The sequence below is a fragment of the Heliangelus exortis genome, chromosome 8 (assembly GCF_036169615.1).
Source record: "Heliangelus exortis chromosome 8, bHelExo1.hap1, whole genome shotgun sequence".
Lineage (NCBI taxonomy): Eukaryota > Metazoa > Chordata > Aves > Apodiformes > Trochilidae > Heliangelus > Heliangelus exortis.
Window position 1 is genome coordinate 1152183 of NC_092429.1, and position 12736 is coordinate 1164918.

A 12736-nucleotide genomic window follows, 5' to 3' on the forward strand; every position below is an offset into this window, starting at 1 on the left:
AATCACTTGGGCCATTTGCTGCCAGGTGTGGTGTGGTCTCTGTGAGGTGAAGGGATTTTGGTTCCAGTTGAGATGGAGGAGAAAAATCATCTCTGTGTTGGTAACGAGGATGGTCAGCAGGGAGGAGAAAGCAAACTGACTGCTGAAGCCAGGATGTTGCTGAATCAGGTCCTGAGATCTCTGACCAGCTGAGGTGTCTCCTTCAAATCCTCATGGAAGTATGAGAAGTGAGAAGAGTCTCCTTGGAAGTGACAAGCAATGAGTTGCTTCCATCTGCAAGATGTTGCTCAAATGGCTTTGGAACTCCAAGACAAGTGTGTTTATAGCATTTGTGCAAACAAGCTTCAAGGAGGGAAAGCTGTACTTGCTCCTCAGACCAGGATGAGAACCAGCAGACTGAAAAAGAGAGGTTGGTTCCAGCCTGCTGGAGACTTTACAAGGGCATGGAGTGACAGGATGAGGGGTGATGGCTTTAAAGAGGGGAAACTGAGATGAGATCTGGGGAAGAGGCTCTTTAATTTGAGGGTGCTGAGCCCCTGGGTGCCCAGGTTGCCCCCAGAAGCTGTGGCTGCCCCATCCCTGGCAGTGTTGAAGGTTGGATGGGGCTTGGAGCACCCTGGGCTGGGGGAGGTGTCCCTGACCATGGCAGGGGGGCACTGGGGGAGCTTTAAGGTCCCTTCCAACCCAAACCAGTCTGGGCTTCTCACCACCACAAGCAGCCTGGAACATCTTACCCACTGTGTTGTGCACAAAGGGCTATTTAATTACTCCCAGGCTGCCATCCATCATTCCATATCTACAGCTGAGCCATCCAGCAGCCCAGAGGCAGAGGGGCTGAGGGCAGCCTGCTTGGCACCACCTTGTAACTGAAATCCCTGGGTGCTGGCTTTGTTTTGCATAGCACTTTGTTAGTTGACTTGGCTGCAGTTTCACAAAGGATTTTTTTTCTCCTCCACTTGGTTCAACACTCACTTGAATTTGATGGGCCTGGAGCCAAACAAGTCATGGAAGGCAGGAACCAACGTTGGGAGGTGCAGCTCCCAAGAAGGAATATAGATACATCTATATATATATATATATATATATATATATATACATCTAGTCATTGTCTCTTGCTCCTCAAAGCTGTAGCTTTGGCAGAGGGGATACTGAGTTAGCCTGCCAAGTATTTAAAATCATAATCAGCCAGTGATGAAAACAAGTATTTATAACTATAATGAGTTCTTGCATCAAAGCAAGAAACATTCATCTTCTCTGTAGATGTAACAATGTCTCTTAATTCAGAAATGCCTGCTTTTAAATCCCACAAAGATCTGTCAAAGTTAAAAAGCTCTGAGGGCTTGGCCTGAGTGTCTGGCTTAATTCACAAGATTCCCAATCCTCCCAGCTGCAGATTTAGCCACGGTTACCAGGCTCTGCATCCAGGCATGAGAGAGGAATGCTGCCCCAGTTCATGCTCTTACAGCATTTCATTAAAGCATTCTGTAATCCTGGACTTGCAGCTGGATAGTTCTGTTGGGTTGTTTTGGTTGATCTTTTTTGCTGCTGGTGTGGGATGCTTTATTTAATTCTGTTTAGCTGTTTCTTTCTGGCATGTCAATGAGTTTGTTCTTTTGGGGGCTGCTGTCATGTCAGAGTTTTTTTGGTTCCTGCAGGGCTGGAGATGCAGCAGTGCTGTGGATCTGTCCTGCCTTTAGGCTGTGGATTGGTGAGGAGAGCAGGGATGAACCTGGGATTATTCCCTTCCCTTTCAGCCCACCCTTTGTGCCAGCTTCACTGGAGGAAACTCAACAGCTGTCAAAAAAGAAAAAAAAAACCAACCTTGAAAAAATGCCATTTATAAACATCTGCTTTTTAATAACTTCCTCCTGGCTCCCAGGTTGAGTCAGCTCTCCCCGTGCCTGCAGGAAGGGAGTGTGGATGTCACTTCTGACGAGGTGGCACGGGAGGGAGGATGCTGTGCAGGGTTCCTGGCTGGCATCCCAAAAAGCAGCTGAGCTGCTTGCTTCTTCTGTGTGATGCTGACTCCAGAATGCTCAGGGAGCTGGGTCTGAATCATCTGGGTGTAACTTGTGGATGTCCTGAGCTGGTTCTGCCCCAGCTGGGGCTGGGGGACAGCAGTGGCTCAGTTTGAATTTGTTTTTTTAAATTATTGTTGGTTGTTGTTTTTTTTTTTAATTACTTGTTTGTTTGTTGTTTATTTTTTCCTCATGTAAATACTTGTAGTTGGGAGGGAGGGTGTTATTGCCCACTGTTGGGGCTGTTGGTTGAAGTCCTGGCCCATCAGTCAGAAGGAGGCTGGTGACAGTGTGGCCTTTGGTGGGAGCCTGCTGCCTGAGCCCCAGTTTTACATCACCAGCCTGGTGGCTTTTCCCTGGAGACCTGGGCATAAAGTCATCTGTTATTCTGTATGTCACTGCAGCTTTAACTCATAGCATGAGAACATTTTGATTCTTCTCACCTGCATTTTTTACATCGTTGGGTCTTGTGCTTAATTTTTTTTAATTTCAAGCCTTATTTTCAAATTTAAAAGGGCTGGGTAGTTTGGGGTTTTCTTTCCTGAGGAACTTGCATTACATAACTTCAGTTTCTTCCCATTCTAGTGAAAACAGAAACTGAGAAAATCTCTTCCAACAGCTTAAAAAGATAGAGTTCACCTGTGCCATCTGCCTCCCCACGCTGGAAGGAGTTTGTTGCAGCATGTCCAGTGGTCCCTTCCTGGTGATCCTTCAGAAAACAGGACAGTGCTGGTTTAATTCCAGTGACAGGGTGTTAGACTGTGTCGAGGTGGTTGTCGTGCAAAAAAAATACTTCTTCCATTGAAAAAAGGGAGTAGACCCATAAGGGACTGGGGTATTATTGACCTGCTGGATGCTGAACCTTCTGACCCCTGGAATCTCCTCACATCATAGCAGGGAGAGATGAGAATCTGGAGCAGCTCCAGCTCTGCTCACCTCCCTAGTTTCCCAGTTCTGTGATGCATTAAAATAGCATTAAAATATTTATTTCCCAAATGATGTTTAAGAGCATGCAGAACATGCTGTCATAAGAAGCCTTTGCTTGGAAGAAGTCTGTTGGAAATATATTTGAGTTTTTAAAAGCCTTTTCTTTCTCTGTGTCAGATTTGAAGGTGTTTTATGCTGAAATTCTGGCTGGAAGCAGAATGTGTTTGTTTTCTGCTTTCATCCCTGTTTATTTGTACTTGGGAGTTTGAGTGTTTCCTCATGAATGTGAAGCCTGAGCAGTACAATCCATGGTTTTAGGTACCTGAATGGAATGGGTATCCTGTGTGTGTGGGGTCACTTGCTGTGGTGATGGGGACAGTGCAGGGTTTGGGGAGCATTGCAGAGCCACAGTCTCTCTTCAGCATCTTTTCTCCCAATATCTCAAAAAAAACAAAACAAAACCCCCAAAACAAATTAGGAAAAAAACCAAAACAACTTGGGGGGGAAAAGAGAGACAAATCTTTATAGCTAAAATAGTCCTGAGTTCACAGCTGACTTCCAGCAAGAGGAGGAAATCCCTTCTTGCAAAGTTCATCTCTGTAGGTTTGTGATAGCCACGTGCTTTGCAAATGGATGTGCTTGAGTGAGCAAACCAGGAGAGTGTATGCACAGGAAAAGATGCCAGTAACTTTCTGTGATTTTTTTTTTTTTCTGTTGTTACAACAGAGGTAGCTGAGAATGGATTGGGCCAGATTCCCACTGCTTCAGCTAAGCCTAATTTGATCCCACTACAAAGTCAGTAAGATGACTGTAGACATAATAAACTTAATGGCTGAACTGCAAGATCAAGGAGCTGTGAAGCAGAATCATTTGATGCATTTGTTTTAAATTGTCTTCAAATGGTGTAATGGGGAACTGCACATTTTGGTGGGGAAACCACTATGCAAGATACCTGAAGGTGCTGAAAATGTGAATCTCTTCCTTTTGCAGCTCCCAGCCCCACCACAGCTGTCCCCTACATGTCTGTGAAGTGCATCGATGTCAGAAAAAACCACCACAAAACCAAGTGGCTGATGCCCTGGGGACCCAACCACTGTGAGAAGCTCAAGAACTTTGATGAGGCAGTGAGCAGGCAGATTGAAGCCAACGACATTGTGTTTGCTGTGCACATCCCCCTGCCCAGCAAGGAGATGAGCCCCTGGTTCCAGTTCATGCTCTTCATCATGCAGCTGGACATTGCCTTCAAGATGGACAATGACCTGAGTAAGTCCCTCTCCCTACCTCCTGACTTTGGTTTCCAAATGTGTTTGTCCTGAAGTTGCTTTTATCCTGTGCTGTGTGTTAACCCCTGGGGTGCCTCTGTCCAGCAAGGTGGTTCAGGAGCAGGTTCTCAAGGAGCTGAGAATGGGACACACCTCAAAAAAGCATCTTTGCACTCAGAGCTGTTGGTGCTGCACTAGCCAGCAGCTCAAGCAGATGGTGGGCAGGTTCCCTGTTGCAATATGTAGACCCTCAGCAACTTGCAGAGGTTTAAATCCAGCTTGGTCCCTGGGTTTCATACAGCTTTTAGAAATATTCTGGGGTGCTGAGTGCAGTTTGCAGTTGCTAACACAGCTGCTGCTTTGCTCCAGCTCCCACCTGTTCCCATCCCTTGTGCTGGCTCTGAGCTCATCAGGAGAGCTTCAGCTTTCCCGAGATTTTTTTTTTAATTTTTTATTTTTATAAACATATCCAACTTGAAAATCTTTTATATAAAAGACTTGATCTTGTTACCAGATTTCCCAGTGCTGATGACTTCAAGCCATGATGTTTTGCTCCATGCTTGCTAAATGCTTTTGTGCAGTGAGTTTCCAGACTGCAAGCAAAAGTATTTAGTAAATGGAATTATTGATCCATAACTTTCTTGAGAGCTCCTCATGGAAGAAGTGCTCCTGTCTGAGTTTTTAAACACTCTCCATCACAGACCTGTTGTATATTTATGAGCCTATGTCATAAGAATAACTGCAACTTCTTATTTGAGGTTGTTGAGCTGAAATTGTTGCCCTACTTTCCAGCAATCATGAAGACTTGTAGCAAAAAAAAAAAATCTAAAAAATTGATAGATGCAGATGGAAAGAACCTTCTGGCCTTGAAACAACTACAGTGGTTCAGATTGACCGGAAAACTGTAGAGGTTCAGGAGCCATGGAAGAAGCTGCCTTACTGGGTTTCACCCTTGGAACCTGGAAGAAGGTTCCAAAACAAAAGCAAAACCACAAAAGAAACCAACCCCAACATCTGCAAAATTATGTTAGAAGCAGCAAGGGCAAGGCTGATCTGCCTCTTTCTGCAGAGCTGTGTGTTTGTGAATTTTAAAAGTGTTTGGGGGAAATCCCTCTCTCAAGCAACTGTAACCAGTGACTAAAAATTCACTTTCAAACTGGTTTGGACTGGTTTGTAGCCTCTCTGTTGGTCTGGCCCCAGTCTTCCTGGAACCATGGGTCAGTTTAGGGAGCAAAGCTGTTTGAGAACATGGCTACTGGGTTGGGGGTTTGGGCTAGCAAGTGTGTTCCACGTGCAGGGGGAGCTGGCAGCCCAGGGACTGCTGCCATGGCACCAGAAATCTGGTGAAGGTTTTGTGACAGCTTCACCTCCCCTTCCCTGCTCAGCCTGGCCTGCTCCTCCCCACGTCTTCCAGGTGTCATCATGAAGATAGGTTAAAAATGAGACTCTATAAAGCCTGTGTGTTTATTCTTAGTCCTGTAATTATCTCTAAAACACAGCAGGAGCAGTTTTGTGAGTTTATTAAGGCCTCAGCTTCTTAGACATCACGAGTTGATTGCTCTGGGAGAAAATAACCCTTTGTTCCCAGGCTTTTAAAGTCAAGCTGCTGAGCTGGAGTCAGTAACTGGGCTGAGCACCTGGGAGCAGGTTCCTGAAACACTCAACAAACTCTTGGCAGTGTTTCTCCTTTCTTCAGCTCATTATTTGTGCTCTTCAGTGACCAAGTCCTTCAAAGGTGGTAACTCGTTTTTTTTGTTTGTTTGTTTGTTTTTTTTTTTGAGGTTTTAAAAGCAGCAAAGCTTGTCTTGGCCCATCAGCTGATTCATTAAATCAAGGTTTGGGGATGAGCCCTGGTTGTGCAGCTGGTTGGGACTCACTTTCTGGTCATTCTCAGTTCAGTGGCTGCTGGTGGAGTGTTTGTAAGAAGCATTTGGAGAGGAGGGACATGAATCCTTCTCATGGTGTGAGCTGGCTTGGCACAGCTGGAAGGTTTCATTGCATTGACTTAGAAAGTATTTTAAAAGTGTTTTCCTACACTTTGTGCCAAGCTGAAGGCAGATGTAAATTAAGTGTAAAATCTAAGAAACTGGTGAGTAACTCATCTCTTGCTAGGTTGTGCCATAAGGGATTAAATAAAAATAAATCCTGTTAAGCCAAACCAATTGCACACATGGCTCAGTATCTTGCTGCTAGCTTTGCATTTGTGTTAAGAGCTTCATTGATCAGGTAAGTGGAATCAGCTCCTGAGGAGGCAACACTGAAGATGTAAAATAACTTCATCTCTTCTTTTAAATCCAGAATTAATCCAGGCTTTAATCTGAGACCTTGAAGCTTGCAGCTGATCCCCCCATCTTGGTCTTCACAGGGGACAGAGATGTCAGGGTGACTCAGGAGCCTGACCAGGTGCTTCCCCTCACCTCTGGACAGTCCTCATCCCAGCCAGCCATGATTTCCCTGGGGCAGAGGGAAAGGGCAGCCCAGGCAGGGCTGGGCTTCCCAAAAAGCCTGTGGGATCTGTGCCCTTCCCAGCAGGAAGCAGCCTGCACCACCTTTGCCTTGAGAACTTGCTCTGGATTGTCAGTAGGCAGATGTTCAGAAATGATTTTGAAATGTGGATGTCTTCAAACTGCAGATGTTTAGAAGCTGTTTGCCTTGTGTTTATCCTTCCCAGGAAGCTGGGGGAGACTCAGGCTTGCTGTTTCTCTGAGGAAAAGGCTCTGTCTGTTCTTATTTGGTGCACTGTGCATTCAGTCATTAAAGTGAAGCAGTGGTCATCTTCTGGTTTCCAGCCCCAAAAGCTTTCCTGCACACCAAAGGCCTTTTGAAGCTGGAGGGTTTGCTCCCTTCCTCTGTGATCAGGTCTGGTTCCCATATTGGATGTGAGGAACACTTTCAGGGGAGGGATAAAGGCCTTCCAGGTTGTCAAAGTCCTTTGTTTTTTTCTTTAAATATATTATATTTATTTATTGGGCTGATCTGCTGCCAAGGGGCTGGGCCATTTGGCAAGTTGCAGTGTTCTGAACTCTGCAGTGTTCATCAGCCCTTCCCTCTCAGCTGTTGTGCAGTGTGACCTTCTCCATGCCAAGAAGGAGTTTGTTTCCTCACTTGTGCCAGGTGGAAAAGCAAACCTGGAATTGCTTAACCTTGACTTGACATCTAGGAATGCTGTGTCCCTGAGGAGTGCAGAGGGGTGGTTGCACTGTGCTGCCTTGAGCAGGTGGTGTGACTGTATGGAGGGGCCTTCACCAATTTTCAGTCTTAAAAAAAAAAACCCATAAAAACAAACCCAGCTTTTTTTTCTCTTTTTGTATCTAGTGGACTTAAAATGTTAGTAAGTGAGAACAACTTCTGGTTTCTTTGCAGTTGGAAAGCAGTTGTGTACAGATGGCTGAGCACTGCTGACTCCTGTTCAAACTCATCCCAATTTGGTCTCTTTGGTAGGTTTTGTAATTTTGGAGAGCTGGTGGAGCCTGGAAGTGTGATGCAAATAATTCCAGCATTTCTTCTGTTTGCTTTCATGCACTTCTTTCCAGACAGCTGTATTAGGATGCACCTGGCACACAGCCCCTGTCTGAAACTCCTTCTCTATTTTTAGACTATTGTAAAAGGAGTGAAGATGTCTCCTGCTAATATGGCACTAGAAAGTGGATCCTGGAAAAGATCTTGGGTGTTGGATGTTGCAAAAGACATTGGTGGTGCTTGGCCAGGGAGGGAGTCACAGATCTGACCTGCTTTGGAGCAGCTCTTATTCCTGCAAATGGAGAGCCTTGGAGAAGCAGTCCTGCTGGTGTTCCCAGCCTGGAGCTGTCTGCTCCTCCTTGGTCATCCCCAGAATGCACATAATCACCTTGTAGGGTTTTTAAGATAATCCTGTGGTGCTGGTGAGGTTGTCACTCAGTGCTGAAGCTGGTAACATCAGAGGGGATTTGCCAGGCTCATCCTGATTTTATCCTGATGCTATCTACCTGGCCAGGTTAATCAGGAGCATGCCAGGGAGGGGTGCTCTGCTCTGGTGGGGGCTTTGTGAATGAAGCTTCCCAGCATGGGCAATTTCATCTCTTGGTACTGAAATTCCTGCCTGCTTATTTCTCCCCTTTATTGCTGGGAAATTCAGGAGAACCTCTAGCATGCTTGGAGGAACTGAATTATTGCTTTCCTTGAACGTGTTACTGTCTGGGAAGCTGGGCACAGCTATGCAATAGCTTTTTCTCTTCTTTTCTTGCATGTATTCTTTTTTTTTTTTTTTTTTTTTTTTTCCTGTGGCTCAGCCTTGAATAATTAAAATGCTCTGCTCTAGCACTACCAGAAGTAAAAACTGGCTTGGCTGTCAGTCTCCCCTCCTGTTCACTCCTCCCATCTGCTGTTTTGATGGTAAATAACACCTTTCTTTTATCTTGAAGCCAAGCCTGGTGGAACATCAGCTGCTGCTTCTCTCCTCCTCCTGCATGCCAAGGCACATCACCTGCCCTCAGTGCTCAGAGGACTTCAGGGGTATTAATGCTGTGCACAAAAGGGCACACACCCCAGAATGATCTGATCACCATCTGATGGTTTGGTATTAATGTGAATGAGTTGTGAATCTCCTGAAAATTCCTTTCTCTGCTGAATTATGATGTGTCAGTGTCCTTGTGTGTTCCTCTTGGGTAAGGGGATTGCTGGTGAAAGGTGTAGAGTGAACTGGGGTGTGTGTATTTGTAGACACACATCCTTTATGTGGACACTCCTGAAGGGCTTTTGTACAAAAACTCTGTTCTGATTGGAGATGTCACCCTGATGCAGAGACTGAAGGAAATCCAGGGGGTGATTGGGGCCCATTGCTCTGGAAAGGCAGACACTGGTGTACCTCCTGCCTTCTGGTTTCCATACTCGATGCCAGCAGCAACATTCGGATGGCCAAGATGAAACAAGGAGAGCTGGTTTGGTTGGATTGAACCCTGAGCATTTCAGTTGGTTTTATGGCTTCTGAAATGAATTTGTAATTCTTTTGAGCTGGGCCAAGTTTAACCTTATGTTCCCATTTATCTGTTTTGCTGGTCTCCTAAATAGCAGATCTGAGATGGCAGATTAAAGTTTCATGGAAACCTAACTCCTGGCTGCTGGGGAGAGGAACTTGGTATTGGGCTGGATGGTGCAGATCCTGTGTGCAGAGAAAAAAATGCCCAGAAAAATCTTGATGCATCCACAAAAAGGCACAAGAGAGCCACCTCCAAACCCTCTATAAATAGAGTCTGAACCACAGCTACCATCCACACCCCTTCCCACCATTTTGGAGAAGTGTGCCACCACATATTCCCAACAAAAATACTGCTGAAAAAGATGACAGATGCATGGCACATGCAGAGCTTGAAAGACTCCTGCTTCCCTGTAGCCATGAAACACAGAGAAAACTGTAGCCATCTTCTGAGGCTTCTCCATGGTGGGTGGTTCTGGAGCCATTTCCAAGGCTTCTTCATGGCAGGTGGTTCTGGAGCCATCTTCCAAGGCTTTTCCAGAAGCTTTCCCTCTCAAAGGTTGGTGATCAGTGAAAAGAGGCCAGGTTGTAGCATGCATGTGCTCCTTTAGGAATGTGTTCCTCTCCTGGAGCCTTCCCTGGGACCTGTGCCTGGTAAATAGGAGTATTTTACATCTGGAAGGGCTGGTACAGACTTGCCTCTGGTTTTTAAAGCATGTTTATCTGTTGCTGGGCAGGCTCCAACTGTAACTCTCTGTTTCATGAGTTATGGCACCCAAATCAGTCCATTCCAGCAGGGCCTTTCCCTCCCACCCCAAGACCTCTGTGACCTTTTTTATTTCTGTTGTGTAACATCTCTCTGGCAGAACACATCTTGTTAAGGGATGAGTTCTGGGCCTTTTCATTCCAGATGTTGGTCTGCAGTGTTCATGGGTAGTGAATCTCCAGCCATATCTTCACAGCTAATTCCTGCCACCATACCTAAAGGAACCAAATGTACCATTACTTGCATGGTTTCTCCTCTGGACAGCTCATCCACCCATAGCAGCCTCACACTTCATCTTTTTTGTGTGGTGTTCTGTAACTAAGCACTATTTTAATGTTGGTTTAAAGCAAACCCTCTGATGCAATATGGTTGTTTCCTGAAGCTGTTGCACACCTCTGCATTACCTGCAGGAAGTCTCCCTCAAAGCCTCTCCTGGTATCCCTCTGCCAAGGCCTGAGGGATTGTTTCTTGCTTACTGTCCATCTCTGCAGCTCTCTGGGTTCCAGTTTGAGGTGTTGTGTGTCTCTCAGAGGCCCTGTTGGTGTCCAGAGGCTCTCCCCCCACCTGCAGTCCTCTCTCTGACCAGCCTCATCTCCCCTTCCTCTTGCAGAAGACAATGCAGAGATCACCCTGGATGTGTCGCTGGCCTATCGTGACAACATGTTTGAGGACTGGGAGGAGATAGCACATGCAGTAGAGATCAGGAAGCTGAAGTGCACCTTTGGCTCACCAAAAGTAAGGGGGTTTGATGGCCCTGGAGGTGGGCAGGTGTGGGACAGTGGTGGGAGTTTTCCTTTTCCTTCCTGGTGCTTCCCAGGAGCTCTGAGCTGTTCAGTCTTCACTTTGTGTGTCAGCTTTCCCTTGCCTCAAAATCCTGGAGCTCCTGAGGCTTTCAATGTGCAGTTGGTTTTGTTTGGTGATCCAAGAGAAGGGGATGAAGCCAGAGGGAGGGTTGAAACTGTAAGGAAGAAAAGGTGTGAGGTGTTGCAGAGATTGGTGAGGTCAGGCTGGAGCTCAGATCCCTTGAGATCTGTATCCCCCAGATCATCCTGGAGAACTTGGAACTTTCCATCTTGTTCTTCCATGATGGACAGAACTTTATTCCTCAGGAGTGGTGAGGAAATAGCCTGTCAGGGACACTGCAGCACTCAGAAACCTGGAGAGGTGGGGCAAGAATTTCTTAAAATAATGCTTCAGGCTACCGAGCATAGGTGCAGAGAGCACAGCCTCTTGGTTAAATGAAGATGTTTCTGGGCTTCATTTAATTCCTGTGCTTAAATTCATCTGGTGTCTCCTTACCATGTTGTGTTTCTCAGCTCTGTCCCATTTCCCAGTCCTTTTCAGCATGGCCTTGCCCCTCCACAGCCACATGTATTGCTTCCCTGCAGCCACAGAAAGGCAGGGAATGTGGACAAGGTGTGGAGGGGATCACTGCCAGCACAACAGGGCTTAAGAAACTCCAATTCAAGATGTATGAGAGGGTTGCATGTGTAGTTTTGTCTCATGTTGGTCTTGTTGAGGGAGATCCCTTTACCTTGAAAGGCTCCCGAGTTCAAACACAGTTGACTGAATGACTCAAAACACTCAAAACTGTCCCCACACCTCTGATACCCTCCGGACTTGCACAGACTCTTCCCAGGTGAGGGTTGGAAGTAGCAAAGAGGCTCTTGGTGCTAGCAGTGATCCCATCGCCAGGACTCCTTGCCGTGGGGGGTGCACTGGTCTGCCTCAGCACCCCGACCCCCTGCCTGACCACCCTCTGGCTGCTCTCTGCCCTGTCACCAGACCCTGGAGTCTGAAGGCCGTCACTACGACTGTGACTTCCTGCCCTTCATGGAGATTGGCAGCGTGGCCCACAAGTACTACCTCATCAACATCCGCCTGCCCGTCAACGAGAGGAAGGGCATCAATGTGGGCATCGGGGAGATCAAGGACATCCGCCTGGTGGTGAGTTCCCTCTGCCTCCTCTGCCTCATCTCTGCCCCAGGGCTGCTGCAGCTCACATCTTCGTCTCCTCCTTGATCCTCCCTGTCACTCTGTGTCACTTTCCCCCTTCCCAAAGGATGCTCTCTTGGCCTGCTGTCTTCTGAGCAGTGCCACCCCCCGCTTCGCTGCCCCGTGACCACCCCCAGAGCTGGGCTCTTCCCACAGCTCCAGGACCTCTCCCCTGTGTCTTCTCCTCCCCACTGCAGTGCAGCTGGGGTGCACAGTCCTCCACCTGGTGAAGTTCTCACAGATAGGACCTAAGGAGGAGGAGAACAGCGGGGTTCAGGGGGTGACCTGCTCTGGTTTGGAGGTGGCTGTCACCCTGCAGATGTTTGGGATGGCTGCTGGCTATCCCTGCTCCTTCCCTTCCTTGAGGCTTGGTGCACAGGGGTACTTCCAGCTGGAAAACCTCCCAGCACCGTCCCTCTCAGCAGGAGAAGTGAGCCAGCCAGCTGTGGTGGCTGCAGACAGGGGTGGGAGGGCATGTGTCTGGAGAAATGCATTCATTTGGCTGATGCTTTTCCCACCAGTGCTGACTTGGCCTCAGGAGTGTCTCGTTGCTTGTCTGCCAGCTTTTTCCACGCTCCCTCCACTGCTCTCCACCTTGCAGCGGAAGCTGTGGGTGTTGCTGTTTGTTTTCAGGACTTTTTGAAGCCTCCTCAGATGGCCTGGATGCTAAGTAGGCACTTGCTCCCTGTCCCTGTGTTGGACAAACCACGTCTTTCCAAGACTGGTTGCATCTGTGTGTGCTTACGTGTCCTGCCGCGTCCCGGCCTCCTCCCAGCTCCTGGAAGGAGGAACAGTGTTAAACCCTGGGCCTTGGTTT

General features: G+C 47.3%; 1 protein-coding gene across 3 annotated transcripts in view; it reads left to right on the forward strand.

Moving 5' to 3' along the window:
* WLS (Wnt ligand secretion mediator) overlaps positions 1-12736 on the forward strand; it is a 34223-nt gene that overhangs the window by 13331 nt on the left and 8156 nt on the right. For all 3 annotated transcript variants that reach the window (XM_071749868.1, XM_071749866.1, XM_071749867.1), the window contains exons 2-4: positions 3936-4208; positions 10535-10659; positions 11710-11871. In XM_071749868.1, coding sequence (XP_071605969.1) covers positions 3965-4208; positions 10535-10659; positions 11710-11871 — 531 coding nt within the window. In that variant the 5' untranslated portion in view covers positions 3936-3964. The remainder of the gene's footprint in view (positions 1-3935; positions 4209-10534; positions 10660-11709; positions 11872-12736) is intronic.